Raw genomic sequence first — 20,993 nt, forward strand, 5'->3', positions numbered from 1 at the left:
TCTCTACATAAATTCAAGGAGAAAGATTATACAGGATCACAACTGATGTGGAAAATAAACCTGGGTCAGGCTGTGTTAAGTGCAGAACTTCTTATAATCCAGACCTTGGGCTCTGGGCTGGCCTTCTGACCAACGATCATCTGAAACAGCCACTGGTATCCCCACTCCCTTGATTATCTGGGTAAACCCTAAAAAATTTTCTTCTATTCCTCCAGGAATAAAGAACAGAGCTCAAAAACAAAAAACACAGATCACCATGTGCACAATAACAGTGGCCAACTTCTTCCAGGCACATTACCTAGAGGTACACATCAAGTATAGTGCTTTCTCCACCGTAGACAAGTTCCTTCCAACTCAGCTAACCTCTTGAGTCAGGACTGCCTAAGTGAGGCTGTCCAAGGGTTGATATCTCCAGGAACTGGGTTCAGGGAAATGAAGCCCATCTTTCTCATTACTCCACGTAATCCTCAGTCCATCTTACAGCAGTGCACATTTCATATCAGGATCAAGTTGCCGGTGAATCTCCAAGCTCCGCTATGGTTTGCCCATAGGACTCTCCCCTCTCCTCCCCCGTCCACCCCTCCCTGGACTGGGGACAGGGCCAAGCTTCCAGTAACAGCTCTCCCTTTCAGCCGGAGAGCAGCTGGGGGGAACACAGGAAAACTGTTCACTTCAAGGGCATCTCAGTGACGTATCTCAACACTCTATATTCCAATAAACCCACATTCAAAATTATACCTCAGCGCAACATTAAAAATTGTGTTTAATATTTTGTTAAGTAAAGCATACACAGCTTTAATAATAATTACCATCTGAACAAAGCCAGTCTTATTATTCTTATTACACAGAACGTAAAACCCTAAGAGCAACATTTTTAAGCATCAAAGCCGATGTTGGCATGTATCACCCCATCTGACAATTTTCCACCATGTCAAGCATCCAGAGATGGCAATAATGTGTATCTCTTTTCAACTGGAGACAGACACTCCATGGCCAGCAAGTCCACTGGAACTGGCTGGGCAAACAGACCTGTGGACACTAGCAGGGTCATCCAATACTGGGATTCCTGGCACTGGCCTCAGAGATGGAGACAGCTGACCAGTAAAACACGAGTCTGTGCGTAACCACCACAGAGGGTAACAAAACTGGCGCTGCTGCTCTCTGCCTGTCACTATACAGGTGCCTCTCTTTTTCTTTCTCCTTTTCCTAATAAATCTGTCCTTTTAAAAGGTTAAAAAAAAATTTGTACTACTTGGAGTGTGTTTTATGAAAACAGGGCCACACAGCAAATAGGGCATGGAAATTCACTGTGCTTAACTGCCAATGTCAAAGTATATTCTTTTAAAGTGTGCAGGACAAAAAAGAGGAATTAGGAGCTTAAAAAATTCACATGGATAAAGAATTAAGAAAGGCAGGACAGTGGGGTTCTAGAGCTTCACACAGAGCTGGGTCACAAATTAAATAGTTTAAGCTTCTCTGTGACATCTGGGTCAAGAATAAAAACAAGACTGGTCAGGCTGAGTGCTATCTGAAGCATGCCATGCCTGCTCTTAGGCCTCATTTCCCAACTATTGGCAAGCCCCTCTCACAGCCATGGATCCCAGTGCACAGCCCCTCTCCTCCCTCGGGGTGCCACACACCCCAGCCCTCCAGAGGTCACAGCACCCATATCCCACATAGGACAGAGCTCCTGCTTCAGAAGGCCAGAGAAGAGTATCCTCTGTATGTGCGATCCCAGCAAGCCTCAAACACAACACTGTGGCTACGGCTCTCGCTTTTTCAATATCACTTTCTAGAAAGTAGAAAAATAGCTCTAAATAGTCTTAGGTGGCAATAAAGCCACTCAGAGTGGGCACTAAAAATACGTTTCTGAATAAAGTAAATCTACCTCCACAGACTTGTCAGTAATTGTTTTTGCCTTAAGTTTAAAGGATGAAGTCCTGAAACTTTGAGGTTCAAAAAAAAAATTTCAATATACATTTGCTATAAGCTTATGTCATCCCTCCTGCAGCGCATCTGCCTTTATATCCTGAGGTGGTTTTCTCCTCAGTGTCTATCAGTATTTTTTTAGGTACCTAGACATTTGCAAAAAAAACCCACATAACTTTGAGGTTCAAAGAAATTCCTTAATTTGTGATGTTTTCCAAGGACTGCTATCATAAACAATCAAGAAGACAAAGGCCAAGCTTCAGGCAGCTCTTTCTGCCCGCCTGTGCCTGGGAAAGTAACTTTCGCTCCCTTCTTGTCTTCTACTAAACCTAACCTTTTTGGATATTAAAAAAAGAAAGAAAAAGAACAAGCTTCAGTGTAAAGGGGAGGAATGCCCCCCCACCATCATCCTGGGCAGCCAGCCTTGCTGGAGACCTGTAAGGCCTGGAGGCGGAGAAAGGAGGAACTGGGGGGGGGGGGGGCGGGGGGCGGGGGGGGGGGACGGACCATGCCACTGCCTTGAGGAAGTTCCCCTGTAGCTCACCAGCCTAGGATTCCTAAAGCAAATACAGGCAGCTCTGGTCTAAGGTTTGGACGTTTTCCAGTAACCGAAAGAAGGTGTCACAATCACTCACACATACATGACCATATTTACTAGCATAGAGCTAAAATAACTTATTCCTTAAACACTACACCTAATTCGAAGAAGAATATGCCTTTCTGAACAGGGATGTTCATGTCCAAGTAAGCAAGGTATTCTGAGAGTTCCATAAAGGGAACTCTGGAAATGAGCCAGTGCCCTCAAAGAGTTCATAGATCAATATTAGCTAAACAGCAGTCTAAAATCATCTCTGTGGTACTAATGTGGATTAGATATGATGTCACTATGATCAAAAGAACTGTTAAAACTATTATTTAATACATTTATAACAAACAAAAATGCCCTGCAAATTATATTATTGCACACAGGTGTAAGAAGCTATGCATATCTAGACTCCAAGGACTCTAAAAGACCCAGAATAGAGACCCTAAGGCCATTCCCGTGGCTGCTCCCGCCAGCATGCCCAGTGCCAGATCACTGTCATTGTCTCGATACCGCTCACGAATGATAACTTGGTTGGCAGGCTGCTGTCCATAAAGTCCTGAAAAAGAAGGAAGAAATATACTTGTGAGGAACAGTCTATAAATTCCAACACTCAAAAAGAGGGTTCAGGGCCTCCCTGGTGGTGCAAGGAGTTAAGCAACGCATATGAAGTAATCTGCAGCCTCTGCAGCATGAGTTCGATCCCTGGCCAGCCAGAGAGGAACCCACATGGCAAAGTTGCTCCCCTTAGCAGTGTATTTCAGTCAGTCTGCCTGTTCTGCTCCCCGCTCTGTCACTGGTGAATCCTCTCACCCCCCGCATCTCCGGCCTGTGCCCCAGCTCTTGTATGCATAAATAAATAAATCTTTAAAAAAAAAAAAAAGAGGGTTCACTCAGCTAGTTAGTTACTTCTCCAAGTACATTCGTCCTTCCACGGGCCACCTTCCCACAGAGAGCGGCTGGGTGACTGCAGTTAGTGGGCCCAGCTCTCTTCTACCACAGGTTAGGGCAACTGGACTAGCCCAGGAAGGAGGACACCTCCAATTGTAATACCACATTAAGAGAAAATCAGGATTCTCAGCTTTCCACAGTCCTAAATGCCAAACACTATAAAAAGCAGAATCCCAATGAAACTGCAAAGTCCAGTCTCCGAAGCCACATCAGCCCTCCACACGGTACCTGCTCGGATGACAGGCAGATGGGGGAGAACAGAGAAGACACACAGAGCCTATAGACAGTGGGAGAGTCAAAAAACTAAAAGTGAAAATTTAAACAGTAATTAGTTTAAGTCGGCTCAAAGCTTGCTCTTCCTTTTTAATCACGTCTTATGAGGAAAAATACTGTATTAGAGGAAAATAATTCTAAAAAGCAAACTAAACAAGTTTATATTTACTTTGAATGGTAAATGTTTACCACTAAAAATACATTACTTGTTCTGTACTTCACAGCTATATCGTCTAGTAGCTAAATAGCTTTAAAATTGCTCACATATTCATAGTTGCCTTTCCTCAAACCACTATTCTTTTAACAGTTCAGCCCTAGAAGAGCTAGAAACTACTGCTACAGAGTGTGTTGATGTGGATGCGAGCTAACCCGAAACCCACACTGATAATGAACCATTTATAAGTGTTCACCATTCTAAGCAAGCCCCACAACAATAGCTTATTACTATACTAAGCAATAGTTTATTATAACCCCCCAATTTACAGACAGATAAAACTGAGGCACACAGGAGTGAAGGGTATGAGGGTGTACCAACCTAATACTACAGTCTGAGCTCAAACACAAAAAAAGAAAAAATGGAAAGCCACATAGCAGCATGAGACGGTCATAAACCTAAGGGCAGCACAGGTCACAGCATGAGAAGCAAATGACTTTTTTTTTTTTAAAAGATTTATTTTATTTATTTATACAAGCACTGGGTACAGTAAGAAGCGCGGGAGGGTGAGAGAATTCACCAGAGCCAGAGCGGGGAACAGAACAGGCAGACTGACAAAGTACACTGCTGAGGGGAGCAGCGGGCAGCAGGAGAGGTCTGCATGCCATGTGGGACCCTCGCCCAGCGGCCGGGGATCGAACCGGTGCTGCAGAGGCTGCGGGTAGCTTCGCAACCCAGCGCTCAAACTCTGTGCCACGCTCAACCTCTGTGCCACGCTCAACCGCTGCGCCTCGCTGCGCCACCACCACCAGGGAGGCTAGCTCGCTGTGCCACCGGGGAGGCCTGAGAAGCAAATGACTTTTAATACAATGTTTCCCTTTCAAAACTGGTAAACTGTGGCAATCACTTTCATAGTGTTAAAATTTAGTATTTTTCAATAAAGCAACTCCAAGTAGTAAAAGATAATACAGCAGGAACCTGTAAGCTCTCCTAACTAAAAGCTCCCCTGGAAAACTGAAACCTGTAGTTCCATGCAAGGTTCCCCTTGCCACAGGACCAGGGCTGCTTCCCAGCATCTGGAGCCAAGTCCTTACTAAACTTACCTGGGGATACGGATACTTCCAAGTTGGACCTATTTTAATTACCTAATTTAACTAAGCTTTACATAAATAATCAAAATGTAAATTGGAAAAAGGGCAGATACTGTTTTCTGTGATAATTAAGTCAAGACACTTTAGGAAAACTAAATAAAGGCAGGTAATTTTTATTAATTACTATCAAACCAAGGAATTGAGTAACTTATAAAAGTTGGGGAGAGAGAGCCCAGATTCACAGAATCTGAGGGTCTGCTCTGAGACTTGCCTCTGGAAACCAGGAGCCATGCTATATCAAGAGGATGCTCTCTACAGGGAGAAAGAGGAGGCTCGAATCAAGGAAACCAACATGAAGACCTTGGGCCCACGTTGAAAGACTGCTAAACAAATGGCCACTACCGTGGGTAAAACAAAGTAATGTGTACGCAGGGCCTCCCTGGTGGCGCAAGGGGTTAACACGCAACCTATGAAGCTGTCCGCAGCCACTGCAGCTGGAGTTCGATCCCCAGCCAGGGAGCTGCCCACATGGTGCAGCAGACCTCTCCTGACTCGCCCACTGCTCCCCTCAGCAGTGTTTCAATGAATCCACCTGTTCTGCTCCCTACTCTCTCTGGTGAATCCTCTCACCGCCCCCACACCTCTGGCCTGTACCCCAGTTCTTGTATGCATAAATAAATAAATCTTTAAAAAAAATGTGTATACAGCACACTTGATACTTTTTAAATGGGCTGACTCACCACTGTTCCTATCACATTAAAGAAAAGGTCTTTAGTCAGCTCTATGCATAAAAGGGTCTCTGTGGACACTAGAAGGCAAAATGTCATGAAGTCAGCAAAGCACTGTGGTGTCTTAGAAAGAATGAAGAGGTATCTGACTGTGGTATCATGTCATGTTGCTGTGGGGTGACCACCAATCAACTCGGCCCTCCCACAGCAAGTACAACTGCCGGTTGAATCCATAAGAATTTAACTCAGCCCTTGATATCAAGTATTCTGAGGCTGCTGGTAAGATGACTAAGGTTTGTTTTGTTTTGTTCTTTTGAAGAAAGTCAAGGGCAAGGAATGAATCCAATTGACAGAGATTCCCTTTACAAGAACTTTTGCAAAAGCACTGCTATTTCATTTAATAAAAAAACAGCTAGTATTAACCCAGTCTGTGACATGGGGGCTGAATAAGAGGCTGGCTTTCAGGGAACGAATAAGGCTAAGGTTTTAAAACCCACCACCACCATCAGGAACCCAAGATAAATGGGCAAAGGAAAATAATTCCTACAAAGGGAATTCTAATTTGTAAACAATTACACAATGTTAATCTTTGCCCGTAAACATAGAAATGTAAACCTGAGCAACTTGATGATTCCACTTCAGACAAATTAGGTTATCAAAATTTTTAGAGCATAACAACAGGCAATCTTTATGTGGCTACAAAGAAATCAGTAGTATATCATTAACTGTTACTGCATTATAAATTGGTAAACTGTTCTAGAATCAACTTGATAAATGGTATCAAGACACCGTGATACTGTCAGATGAAATGATATAAAATCTGGATATCCCTCAAAATACTACTATTCAGCAATCAAAAAAAGATAAACTAATGCCATTCGCAGCAACATGGATGGAACTAGGAGGGATTATGCTCAGAAATAAGTCAGAAGGAAAAAGAAAAACATCGGAGGAATATAGAGGAACCAAATAAGGGAACAAGGGAAAAAGTAATAACAATAAAAAATAAAACAAAAATAAACAGGCAACTATAAATCCTAGAGACATTCTGCAGTGGGGGGAGAGGGAGAGGGATCAAAACACGGGCAGAAAGAGCACAAGGGACTATGGTGATGGTGCACAGGTAAAGTGGTGGTAGAAATTCTATGGGGACTACACCGGAGAAAAGAAAGCAACATTGTATAAAATTGAACGATGTAAAATATACATAAATTATTAAAAAAATAATCCAGAGGTGGGATGAAGAGGTGAGATAAAACAAAATTAGCCCCATTATATGATAATTACTGAAGCTAGTAATGGGCATATGACAGTTCATTCTACTATAATCCCTACTTCTGTATTTTTGAAAACACAATTGTTTAACGTTCAAAAGAAACCACAATGTCTATGCCATTCAATATATTAATTTAATATACAGAAATCAGAAATGTTTATAAGACATTTTACAGGAATAAAAAAATTAACTAGAGATATTCAAAGCAGTATCTATGATAGCAAAAAGAGAAAAGTAGCCAATACTAGAAGGCTTAACCAATAAAATATATCTTCCAATACATTACTATGTAATCATTAAAAATATCACTAAATACTTATGAAGATCATGCAGCACTCTGGAACAAATGTATACAATTTTAAAATGAGAATACAAATGCAAAAAATTAAGATTGCAAAGATGAAAATTTTATGTTATATATGGAGAAGTAATTAAAGCAAATAGTTGCTACATTTAGTGCAATTACAGTATTTCATTTTTTAGCGTCATCATTTCATTGGTTTTCAACTTGACATGAAAAATAGCTAAGCAGGCAGAAGAATCCTTCATAGCCAATGCTAATTGAGTGACCTTCATCAGATTCCAGAATAGATGAGTAGTAGAACTCTCTCTCGTAACAGATGCTAATCTATAACAAAGTCAACCACTAATTAGAAGGATGCGTTCACTCTGGGGCTGGCCAAATCCAGAGGACCTATGGCAGCCTCCCTGCCTTTCTGGTAAGAGATACAGTCCCTTCAGAGTCTCCTCTGAATCTGCTTTCCAGTTTACTTATCAACTAGTTCATTACCCTGTGTGACTATCTGACATGCGACACCCACTATACCCTGCCCCTGCCAGTCCTCACCTGCTCACAACCTGGCTCTTCAATCCATCAGTCACACCTCTCTGGTCCCCCTCATCCTGGCTACAGGGTCTAGTTCCATGGCCAGCCTTCTACACACCCACCCTGCAAACGTCCCCTGCACAAGTAGCAGCCAGGACTTCATGCTGCCTACACAGGCCAGTGCCCTCATACCTACAATTTGTTTCAGGTAAGGTGAAGAATGGAAAGAAGTACACCAAAAGCCCAGAATAAATATAAGCCCCTTGTAGGCCTCTACTTCACCTGGAAATGAAACACTACCTCTGAAGGGATAATTTTCTAAGGATATTATGAGAGAAAAAAAAAAAAAAACAGGATAAAGATTAAAGATTACCTCTTATCTCTTAAAATGGGTCTTAATTAGCTTGCCTTCTTTACATTTATAAACTAGTTCCATTTTTATTGGAATGACTGATGCTTCAAAGTTTGACAAATATAAGGGACTATCAAAAGGCTTGATCATGCTGACACCATTTGGTCAAATAGACTTTAAGATTTTCATCACTATATATCTTATTTTTACAACTTTCATAAATTCTCACAACTCCCATGATTTTTTCTCTTCTCTAATCTGATCACTTTGGTCTTGGCCCTCCCATAGGCTCTCATCTATTTCTGCCTTCCTTGTCCCTTGTCCCATGTCCCCAGTCTTTTAAGTGGTCTTAATGGCTTCAAGTGGTTTAAAAAGAAAATAACTGCCATGGACCCAGACTTTACAACTAGAGACTACAGGCTCTAGTTCCATGTAAGTAGATCAGAAACTCTCAGCTTTGTAATAGTGAACACTGACAAATGCTCAAACATCATAAACTGGAAAAGCATTCAAATCCTCAGCAGCTCTCCTCCCAAGACTGCCCACCCATGTCTGTCTCAGGTATCTCAGTTTTAACAAACCTGTCCCGTCCAGCTCTCTGACTATGCTGGTGCCTCTCCCTTTCTTTCTTTTCCTAATAAATCTGCCCTTTGGGATATTAACTTAAAAAAAAAAAAAAGATTTGAATCCTTATTGCACTGTTCCCTTTGTACAATCCAAGGTATCCCTCCTTTTGAAGAAGGGCACACAATGTAGAGAACACGCTTAAGTATCTGTAATGACAACTGTGTGCTTGTAATAAAGCCTTTACTCCATCCCAAGGAGCAAATGCTGTTTTGGCACATCAGCAGCAACACCTCCGGCCAGGAAGTAGCACAGTCAGCACAAGTCTGGGCAGGCAGCAGGCCCTTGGATCAGGCTGCCTATAGCATCGCAGTAGGAGGATGGTCACTACAGCCGCCGCCTTTGGGACCTAGGTGACGTCAGGAGCTTCAGCTGCCAACTTACAAACCATGGTCCAGTGGCAAGGCTAAAGCAGGCAGTGACGGAGCACTATGCTTGCTTCTTAACATAAGTAAATCCCACAGATAAATAGGAACCAATATGATTTTTTTTTTAAAAAAATCAAGTCTACTTTAACTTTGTAAAGCAGTATAAAAATACAAAATTCTTACTGAAAAAAATAAAGCATAATTAGCAGAGTGATTTGTGTTCTATATAACCAGAAGACAGCTTAATTACCCATAAACTGAGAAATAAAAATTATTTGGGTTTCCCTGATCTTCCCACTAAATAAAGAGAAACAAAGCATGGAAGGATGGATAAGTTACCTGCATATGGGTACTGGTAGGGCACAGCATAAGCCTGTCCGTTGGCAGCATACACTACTTGAGTTCCTGGCGGGTAGGCACCACTATATGGACCATAGCCATATGCCTGCTGAAAAGAAATAGGCCCATTAGAGACACAATTTTGAAACCCCTGGTAATATATTAAAATAGTTCTTCAGTTTGAAGTCAATAAAATTTAAGTCAATTTTTAAAAATTAAGAAAAACTATGAGACAATGTAACTATGCCTTAATATTGAAAAAAAAAAAAAACACAATTGGAATCTTTCAGACGCCAATAAAAAGGGCAGAAAAACAACTAGACTTGGAACTGGACTTGGAAGAGACTTGGATTTCAATTCAGCTGAACCATTAACTTGGTAGTAGTTACGTAACTACTCTGGGCTTTGTTTTGTTCCTCTCTATAATGATCAAGTTGAGCCAGCTGATAAGATCCATCCCAAACCAGTATTTTGAGGAAGTCAACCTAGTAGCAGATCCCTCCCCAGCCCAATATTCAGCAGTTCAAGGTAGAGCGTTCTGAAGGACCAAGGATGAAAAAGACCGGGAGCCCTGAGGGCTGAAATTAAGCAGGTGAAGGACACTTTCCGGGCACACGCATTGTAAAAGGGCATTACCAAAGGGTTACAGTAAAAGGACAAAGCTCTTGGCCAACCATCCATCTAGAGCATGCAGGGATGGAGGAGTGATTGCAGCAGGGGAGCGAGACTTGGGGGACAGGTGACAACTGCAGCAAAATTTATAACAGCATCTAGTATGGTAGAGTATATTAAAGAAACATTTAAGACAATCATATTATAAGATGAGGGAGAAAAAAAGTAACTTAGAGGTAATAGTTTGATACTGCACTGAACTGGCAAAATAACACTTTACTTTGAAAGATACATAAATAGAGATATATTGAAATCCATGTTATAATGCAATAACTGGAACTAAAAAGGTAACACAAAGAGATACTCAAAAACATTGCAGATAAATCAAAGTGTACTTCTAAAAAATGTTCAGGTAACTCACAAAAAGGTTAAGTAAAAGAACAAAGAAATGAACAACAGAATCAAAAGAAAACAAAATTTGAAATAGCTCAATTAATATATACAAAATTTCATTATATGCAAATGGCCTAACTACACCAATGACAAGACAGGGGGTGAACCAATTATATCCTGTCTATGAGAAACTCGCCTCAAAGATAATGATATATGTAGGGTAAAAGAAAAAAGGTGGGAAAAGAAATACCATGCAAACATTAATCAATAGCAAGCAGAAATAGCTGGGTTAATGAAATTAGAGTAGGCACCAGACTAAAGAAAATTACCAGAAAGACAGAAAGACATTACATAATGTTAATAGGGTAAATCTATCAAGAAAATTTAAGTGTGTATGAATCGAATGATAGACAGGCAGACATAAATTAGACAATATGAAAAGTATCAATCTCTTCTGGAAAACAGAAAAGCAGGGACTACTTCCCAACTCATTTTATAAATCAGTATTACCTAATACCAAAGTAAGAGAGAGAGTACAAAAAAGAAAACTATAACCCAATATCCCTCATGAGTATAGGTGAAAAATGCTTAATAAATATCAGCAAACAGAATTCAGCAATAAATGAAAATAACTATACACAACCACAAAGTAAGGTTTATTCCAGGGATGCAAGAGGGTTCAATATCTGATAATCAATCAATGTAATCCACTATAATAGTGGGTTAAAAAAATAAATACATCACATGACTAAGTGAATAGATGCAGAAAAATTTTTGACAAAATCCAATATTAATTCATGACAAAAACTCTCAGAAAACTAGAAGAGGAAAGAATTTCCTCAACCTGATGAAGAACCTACAATTAACATCATACTTAATGTGAAAAACTGACTGAATTCTCCCTAAAATTCATGAACAAGGCAAGGCTGGCTGCTCTCTCCACTGCCAGTCAACGTAACATTGGAAGTTATAACTGGGGCAATGAGGCAAGACAACACAAGGAAACAGGCATGCAGACGGGCAGAGAAAGATGGATCTCTCCCTGTGTGTAAAGGACATGACTATTTACAAAGTATATCCCGAAGAATCTACAAAATAAAAGTACTCCCAGAACTAATGAGAGAGTTTAGAAAGTTCACAGGTTACAAGATCAACATACAAAAATCAACTGATTTCTGTATACTAGCAATAAACAAAAGGAAATTAAAATTTAAAATATAACATTACATACAAAGATTCCCCAAGTAATAAATACTTATACGTAGATCTAATTAAGTACAGAATTTTTATATTGAAAATTACACAATGCTAGTGAAATAAATCAACCTGTACATGAACTTCACAGGTTTCTTAGTAACAGCCAAAATCTAGAAACAAACAAAATGTTCCCCAATAGGTAAATCTCTCAATAGATTATGCAGTACATCCATGCAATAATGTCTATGAATACCCAGCATCACGTTGAGTGAAAAAAAATCAAAATCAAATGATCACCTGCTGTATGATTCTATTTATAGGACACTGTGGAAATGACAACATTAAAGAGATGGAGAACAAATCAGTGGTTGACATGGATTAGAGAAGGGGTGGAAAATCTTGTCAACAGTTCTCTATCTTCATTAAGATTGTGGTTACACAAATCTACACACGACAAAATAACACAGAACCAGGCATAAACACTGTATCAATTTCAAATTCCTGATTTTGATTTTATCTAACATAGAACAACTGGGAACTGGGTGATGAGTACATGAGACCGCTCCATGTATCTTTGCAACTTCTTGTGAATTCAAAATTATCTTATATGTAACACTGACACTTGACACCTCTAACTTGGGGATACCTCTAAGTACAGCAATGATTATTAATAAAATTCATTTCTGAATCTATCTTAAAAACAAACTATCAGTATGAAAGATATAAAGCAACTATATTATGAAGGCAAAAGATAATAATCTGTTTATAAAAAGGAAAAAGCTTTAAAAAAAAGGAAGTTTCTAATTTCTCTAGTGCTGGCTCAAGATTAAAAAAAAAAAAAAGAGGCACAGAGATCGCTCCATGCACTTTCTTGGGTTCCATAACACAAAGATTTGCTCCCTACCTCAGGGGATGGTGTGGCATAGGCTGTGTAAGGAGGTGGGGAAGCAGCCACCACCGTCTCATCATACATGACTTCTGAGCCAACATAAGCCTATAAGAGGAGAAAAGTATGAAAATTACCACAACACAACACAATTTTGTGATGTAAGCATGTCCTTTATTTTAGCACGTTAAAAAATTAAAAACCAGGGCCTCCCTGGTGGTGCAAGGGGTTAAGACGCAGCCTATGAAGCTATCCGCAGCCACTGCAGCATGAGCATAAACTCTATCCCCGGCTGGCCAGGGAGCAACTCACATGGCGCTGCAGACCTTTCCTAACTCACCCGCTGCTCCCCGCAGCAGTGTATTTCAGTCAGTCTGCCTGTTCTGTTACCCGCTCTGTCTCTGGTGAATCCTCTCACCCCCCACACCTCTGGCTTGTACCCAGTTCTTGTATACATAAATAAATAAATCTTTAAAATTAAAAAACAAAAAGTTAATCTGTGAACAATGGGTATAAACAGCTCTCTGAGGAGCCATGAAAGGCAGGAGCACTACCGCCCCTAATCCCACCAGCAGGGTGGTACCCTTTAAACTCGGGAGTCAGCTGGTCCATCCAAATACCTGCAGGAGGCAGGAGTAAAGTGCTCACTACCCAAGGCCATAGTCTCCACTGTTACCCAATTTTTTGAAAGATGTAATAACAAACACTCAACCCTGTGCTCACAAAGAAAAATCCTACCACCTGAAATGCAGCAGTCAGAGATATACTCTATATAGTTCATTTTGCATTTCAAATGAAAATCCTTCATAAAAATATTCCCTAGTGAAAAAGAAAAAAAGCACTCTTTTGGAAAAGAAAATTCATATAAAGATGCTCTTGGGATCTTGTCCCTAACTATATAGACCCTTAAAATAAATTTCATCCGAGAAGAGGATTTCCATCAAAGAAAAAGTAACTGGAAATGCACAATAAGCTTAGGGGTAAGAACTGTCTTGGGCTGACAACTGTAGGAAACGATAATATTTCAATACTGTCTTTTCACTTTCATCCCCTACCTGTACAAATTCTTTCTTTCCTTCCTAGAGAAATACAGGAAAAAAATAAAATCTTCTCTGAAGAATGAAAATTTTGACTACAGAGGTATTACCCTAATTCTCCGAAGGGACACGATGGAGGGATTGCCTCTATAAATGGGATTTACTGTCTCAGTGACCACCTGTGGTGAGAAGCAGAACTAAAACCAAGTCCCAAAATGTTTGTTTCACAAGGCTGAGATGCTATGTATAAAAAAGGACTCCGAGTCTTCCCCGCAAACCTCAACAAAATTCAAAGTGTTGCAAATCTTTGTGAGATAAAACTATTTCTAGAAAACAACTCTGGAACTAGTGTGCTTTTGTTAGGATTCCTTCTGCCAAAATGTATGGCAAAACACAGCTCGCTCATCATCAGTGACATGCATTCTGCTGGACTCTGCTTGCTCACTGCTGGCTGGATAACCAAAAAACTCAGTTTCCCCATTTCACTTTCCTAATCCACTCTTATTTTATTTGTTACAGCAAGACTACAAGAAAACACGCTGATGACTGCCATTAGCACTTACTGTGTTTGTCCGAGAATCCTGTAGTGTAAATTTCCAGGCTCTGGGGGAAAAAAATGCGAAACTTTATTTGAAACAATCCAACATCTATCTCTGATTCTCAAATCTGCGTCGACATCAGAATTTCTAACAAGTTTGCTTTAAGAACAAGTCTTCTACATTGGCCAAAGAATCATTCAACCAACTCACTTGAGACATTCACTAGGAATATGTATTAAAAAGTAGCATGTGTATATATAATATTTGAAGAATAATATATACTACTGTTTTTGCTTCATTTATTAATGGAAAATATGCCCTGCCTAACTACACTGCAACTTATTTTCAGTTCATGTCATACACACAGATCTGCTTCATTTTTTAAATGGCTATGTAATGTTAAACAAGATTTAAGATGATCAACAATTTTTTGCAATAATAAATAATGCTGGCTTGATAGGATATATGACATTTTTAAGTTTAAAGTGTACAATGTGAAATTCTAATACAAATATGCTGTAAAATAATTACTTCAATAATGTTGAATGAAATAACACTTCCATCCCCTCACATAATTACTTTTTTCGTGGCTGTAACATTTAAGATCTATTCTCTTAACTTTCAAGTATATAATAGAGTACTGAATCTTATCAAATGTTTTCTCTGCTTCTATTGAATATATTACCATGATTTTATCATTACTTTTGTTGATATCGTATATTACATGAATTGGTTTATGTATATTAAACCATCCTTGCATCCTTGGATGAACCCCACTTGCCCATGGTGTATAATCCTTGTGGTATACTATTGAATTCAATTTACTGGTATCTTGTTGAAAATTTCTAGATCAATGTTCATCAGCAACATTGGTATACAATTTTCTTTTCCTGTGCTGTCTTTGTGTGGTTTTGGTATGAAGGTAATGCTGGCACTGTAAAATGTATTAGGGAGTATCTCTTCTTTTATTTTTAAAAATTATTTGAGCAAGGTAGACAGTGATTCCTTAAAAGTCTTTTTGATGCCTCTTTCATTTCTTTCTATTATTTTTATTATTTCCTTCCTTCAACTTTGGGTTCTTTTTTTTTAGTTGCTTTAGATGTGACATTAGGTTGCTTACTGGGGACTTTCCTTGCTTTTTAATATATGCCTGTATTACAACTATCTTATAATCTATTCCTATTATCCAGTGTGCATCTAGTAATGAAAAAAGAGAGCTCCAAGAGACAGTATGCCAATACATTTTTGCCATTCTCATTATGCTGAAAAAGACCCTGTTACATTTCTTTTACACATTCAGGGTCATTAATCCTGCTGCCTGAAGGAAAATTCCGCTCCAGTTCTTGTCCCTTTTTGGTAATGGGAAATTAAATCAGAAAATACTTACAAACATATAAAAAATCGTAACTTACAAACAATCATCTGTGCTCTCTGCACAAAGACTGATAGTTTTCCCATCTCGGCAAACAATCTGCAGCATACAGTCTTTTGGCTTCCCATCTGGAGGCTGAATATCTGTGAAAAATAAATAGAATGAAGGAATGTTTATAGCTTTTGTTTTTTTTAATATTTGTTACCTAACAGCTCAGGTAAGCATAAGATCTATACTTCAGAATACTCCAATTACAAAATATCTTTGTTCTGCTACACAGAACCAAACACATGAATCAGTGCTCCATTCTAATTAAACTTCCTGAAGGAAGAACAAGTAGGCCTTCTGTAGAGGGCAAGCCACATACCACATATGTACAGAAGAGCCCAGACATTAGAGGACAATGAGTCTCACACAATAGAAAGTAATACAAAGCATCAGATAACAACACTTTTTGCTTTTATTCACAGGAATCTCAAACTAGATCACTGCTTTAAAGGTGAAAAACAGATTTTAAAGTATCTCTGTGTACCAAGAAATAAGAGCTATGATATTTAAGTCTGGATGAAGTTAGGATTTCAATATCTGGTCTATGGAGATAGCTGTTGTGTTTCAACAGCTATTGTGTAGAGAGAGGCAGGATGTTACAACACCAGATATCTCATGTGTACCTTCTTAACCCAAGAACTAATATGCAGGAGCAGGATATATCAATTGTTACGACAAGCAGGTATCACATGTGTGACTCCCTACTCAAATAGCAAGAGTCAATAAAACAAAGACATCTACACATGCCATTACTTAGAAATAGGAAAGTCTATGCTTATTAAAAATGTATCCCTTTTAAGACAGACATAAGGGATAACTTCAGGAAACCATGAGATCATGACATTTTAGAAGCTGCTAGTTTCTGAGTTACAAAATCAATGGTTCCGTGCTTCTTGGGGGTTCCAGCACTCTAGTTCCTTTTTTCTCCACCACCTTCTCTGTGAGTGAAAATAATGTAGATTAATGAACCGAAGTTGGATGAGAAAATTAATCTGCCCCAGCCATATGGATCACAAGCTAAGTGGCTGGCGTCCTGCTATGGGCTACCTCTCCCCAGATGGAACATTTCTGTGGTCTGTTCATGAAAACAGAAAGAGAAGATTCAACTCCATTAAGAATGGGGAAGAGCAGATGACAGAAGCTGGTTGGTAAGACCCACTTACCCCGACATTCATGCCCAGTGCGGATGTTAATGCAGTCCACAGGCATGTGGACTTTATCCTCAATACTCTGCCGACTCTGGTCGTCATAATAGATCAGGTGACCATCTGACCAGAGATCAAACCAATTCTTCTTCCAGCGCTTCAAAATGGTACCTGGTAAAAAATAGGAAAGTCTGGCTTTCAGTAAAAAAAGCAAAGACTTTGTCTTCTAATTCATAGGGAAAAGAAACAAAGGAAACTTTCCTCTGTTCCCCCAAGTCTACCATAATACATCCACCAAAGCAGTCCCTCAAAATGGAAGTGAAAGGAGATCCCAATGGCAGTAACACTCATACTGTACCAGGGCTGGGAGCAGCATATACTAGAAATACCTCGAACATCACCATCTTAAAAATCCCAATACGAAAATATCCCCAAACGACCTGGATTTTGACCTAATGGAACGTTACATTAAATTCCCTAAGTGGTATAGCTAAACTTCTAAACTGGTCATACCAATAAAAATACAAGCCTCTTTTGGAAAAATTTTTTCTTGAAGGACTTTCACATATATTCTCCTCCAACACTCACCTTCCCTTTGGATCACCTGACTCCTACACTGCGTGCATCTGCCCCTCCCACCTCATGTCTCTATTAGTTTGAAAGAATTCATTCTTTCCTCTGTAATCTTTGACGAGGCATTTAACTTTATAAATTCAGCCGGAAGAGAAAACTAAAGGCCAGTGTTAGCACCAAGTCACGCCACATTCTGTCCACTGCATCTCTCGTTCCTTCTGGGTCCCACCCCAGGCAATGCCAACATGCACGAACTCCACTCCATGCACCTCTCTTTCTGTCCCATGTCCACTGTTGCTGTCAATCAAATACGTGACACTTCAGCCTCTGAATTTTTTTAAAGATTTATTTTATTTATTTATGCAGACAAGAAGTGGCATGTGGGCCAGAGGTTCGGGGGTGGGGGGTGAGAGGATTCACCACATACAGTGCGGGGAACAGAAGAGGCAGAATGACCAAAATACACTGCTGAGGGGAACAGCGGGCAAGACGGAGGAGTTCTGCTGCACCATGTGGGTAGCTCCCTGGCCAGGGATCAAACTCGTGCTGCAGTGGCTGCTGATAGCTGAGACTCAACCCCTTGCGACACCAGAAGGCCCCAGCCTCTGAATTTCTTTACCACTAGCAAGCACCCTCTGGCTAAGAGTGGCACCCACAGCAAGATGCCCAAACTGGTAAGTGACAGCCACCATCCATTTAATTGGCAGCACCTGAGTTGTGCAGATGCTAATAAATAGACACTCATAACAAACAGACAGGTAAAATCATTGAGCTCAAATTTCTACCCAACTATCTCACCTGCCATCAATGCCTTGGGTAGAGATTCTCAAATCAGGTTGTTCTCCAGATCCAGATACTGGATCTTAGATGCTAGTTTATGTGGCAAATGCAGAAAAAGGAGCCCCAGAGACAGCTTTTCATACATGTAACCAACATATGTACGTCTGCTGCACTGTACTCAGTGAACATGTATGACTTCTTTTTATTTTACTGTGATTGATATGTTTGCTTTTAGGAAGGAGGAAAGTCCACACATAGGGAGATGGAGTAACAGAGTAAATCTTCCGAATACACACTTTTGCAATAGCTGTGAACCAGAACAATGGCAAAGTCTGTACAACTTAAGGTAAAGGATACCTATTTTGTATAAACCATCATACTAGGCAGTGAAAGGGGCACACAATTGGCAAAAGGGCAGAGCATTTACACTGAGTTAAGGTGGAAAAAGGAAAGGTTGCCCTCAAACAAGCACACAGTTGAACCTAAGGGCAACAGCAGAGGCTATCTGAAGGGCCAGGAAAGCCCATCCCGAAGTCTAGGCAAGACTTTCCACACCACCTGACCATTTGGGGGAGTTTGGTGTCACAAAATCCAAGATAAGGAAACTTACACAAAGACTGAAGAGAGACTCCAATATGCCAGAACTTTCTTTTTAGAGCCAACATTACAACAGATTCATATAGTCTCAGACTACAGGACTGAGAAGACAGCTGACTCAGCTCCAGGTCTGGGACCATAGCACTAGTCCTCAGACAGACATGTGAATGCCTGTCTCCTAGTAGAAAGGGCATCACAGATGTTGAAGTAACACAGTTGCAAGTTTGAATGGAGATTTTCCACTCATAGTTAACACCTGGACAAGCTGTTACCTACTTATCATTGAACTTCAATTTCTTCAATAGGAAACTGGAATAATGCCACTTACCTCACACAGCTGCTGTGAGAACTACATAATATATGTAAAATCTGTGTAACATGAGTACACTTCATGAAAGATTTTATAAGCCATCTAAGTGTGTGGGTTATTCTTCACCACTAGTCAGAATTTAAATCAAGCTCTAAAGAACCCATCCAAAAATAAAGTCATATTTGAAAAAGTGTATTTTACAACTTAGTTTTTTGCTGGACCATAAATTATTGCAGAAGTAACATTTTCTCTAATTGTTTCAACAGAGCTGGTGCTTCCTGCTTTAAAACACACTATGAACCACACTCCAGTCTCAGATAAGCATAAAGGAGACAAAAGATGGGTCCACAGAGATGTGTCTATGTGGATCTCAATCCTATAAAGAACTGAGTGTATTCTCTAGACTCATTTTGAAGATGCAAAAAGTTTACATTCATTCTTTCTTTCAGATCGAATCTTCATCCCTATAATTTAAGTAAATTTCACAATCTTAGTCACTGTTCAATCCCCCCAGATAGGACAAATATTTCCTACAAAGAAAGCTGTACTGCCATGCCAGTGTTTAAGTTAGGCTTGGTTACATTCAAGCAGCGGCCCAAGTCAGTCTTAATAATAAAGCCTGCTAGTGAGAAAAGAGTTCAGCAGGGACTGATTACCCCCCTGTTCCCTGCCAATTCAGCAACCAAGGAGGAGCTCTGTACAAGCAGAGAAACAACTCACAGCACTCTGAAAATTCCGAAGAGGAAATTCAAGGCAACTTTAATAAGGCTTTGCATTTTGCTTTCAAATGTTACATTTCAGAAGAGGGGTCCTAAGACAACGTTAGACCGGACCAAGGGGCTTGTGTGCAGTACTTACTCTGTCGCAGCAACCATCCGCTCTTCACAAACGCCATCTTTTTACCTATAGAAGAAACAGGCAGGTTCAAAATTATGCCCAGAAAGACAATGTCCCGTATGAGCCATTTTTTATTCACAACACTTACGACACCTAATGTGTTGGGGGGTTCCACACTAACAACCAATTCTCCAACTCTCAGGACACCAGATCTCCACTGTTTCAATTCAATTCTGACACTAACAATCATGACTTAGCATCAAACACCGCGAGTAAGGGGCTCAACTGCACAAGAGAATTACACTTTAGACTAATCCTGGGCCCGGGCCTGGGCCTGGGCCTCCCCAGTGGCACAGCAGTTGAGAGCTGGGCTGTGAAGCTGCCCACGATCTCTGCAGCACTGGTTTGATCCCCGGCCGCTGGCGAGGGTCCCACATGGCACAACAGACTTCTTCTGCCGCGCCCGCTGCTCCCCTCAGCAGTGTACTTCGTCAGTCTGCCTGTTCTGTTCCCTGCTCTGGCTCTGGTGAATCTTCTCACCCTCCCGCACTTCTGACTGTACCCAGTGCTTGTATAAATAAATAAATAAATCTTAAAAAAAAAAAAAGACTAGGGCCTCCCCTGGTGACGCAGCAGTTGAACGCTGGGTTGTGAAGCTGCCTGTGGCCTCTGCAGCACCGGTTTGATCCCCGGCCGCCGGTGAGGGTCCCACATGGCACGCAGACCTCTCCTGCCGCCCACTGCTCCCCTCAGCAGTGTATTTCGTCAGTCTGCCTGTTCTGTTCCCTGGTATGGCTCTGGTGAATTCTCTCACCCTCCCGTGCTTCTGACTGTACCCAGTGCTTGTATAAACAAATAAATAAATCTTAAAAAAAAAAAAAAGACTAATCCTGGGCCTCCCACACTTCTGATCTATAAACTAGGGGTTCCCATAGATTTTATAATTTGATAGAATGGCTCACAGAACTCAGGAAATCACTTTACTTACTATGGCCTATTTATTATAAAGGAAAAGACTTAGAAACAGCCAGATGTAAGAGATGCAGGGGGCAAGGACTGAAGAAAGAGCAGAGTTCCATGCCCTCTCAGGTACAGCACCCTGACAGTTCCTCTGTCTTCACTATCCAGAAATTCTTGGAACCCAATCATCTAGGGGTTGAAGGGATTCCACTA

The 20,993-nt window shown here is 40.4% G+C and overlaps 1 protein-coding gene across 5 annotated transcripts; it reads right to left on the reverse strand.

Moving 5' to 3' along the window:
• Nucleotides 1-2,934: 2,934 nt before the first annotated feature.
• Nucleotides 2,935-19,878, reverse strand: PLEKHB2 (pleckstrin homology domain containing B2; the record flags this gene model as incomplete). Of its 5 annotated transcripts, none has more annotated exons than XM_084248885.1 (7): nt 2,935-3,071; nt 9,495-9,600; nt 12,601-12,690; nt 14,183-14,222; nt 15,571-15,673; nt 16,742-16,894; nt 19,842-19,878. In XM_084248885.1, the coding sequence occupies 7 exons, from the start codon at nt 19,876-19,878 to the stop codon at nt 2,935-2,937; spliced, it is 666 nt and encodes a 221-aa protein (XP_084105011.1). The 5 variants fall into 5 exon arrangements, with proteins under 5 accessions (XP_084105011.1, XP_084105010.1, XP_084105009.1 ...); XM_084248884.1 differs by having other exon boundaries at nt 9,495-9,603; XM_084248883.1 differs by having other exon boundaries at nt 9,495-9,627.
• Nucleotides 19,879-20,993: the final 1,115 nt, after the last annotated feature.

This window comes from Talpa europaea (assembly GCF_964194135.1).
Source record: "Talpa europaea genome assembly, chromosome: 1".
In the NCBI taxonomy this organism is placed as follows: Eukaryota; Metazoa; Chordata; class Mammalia; order Eulipotyphla; family Talpidae; genus Talpa; species Talpa europaea.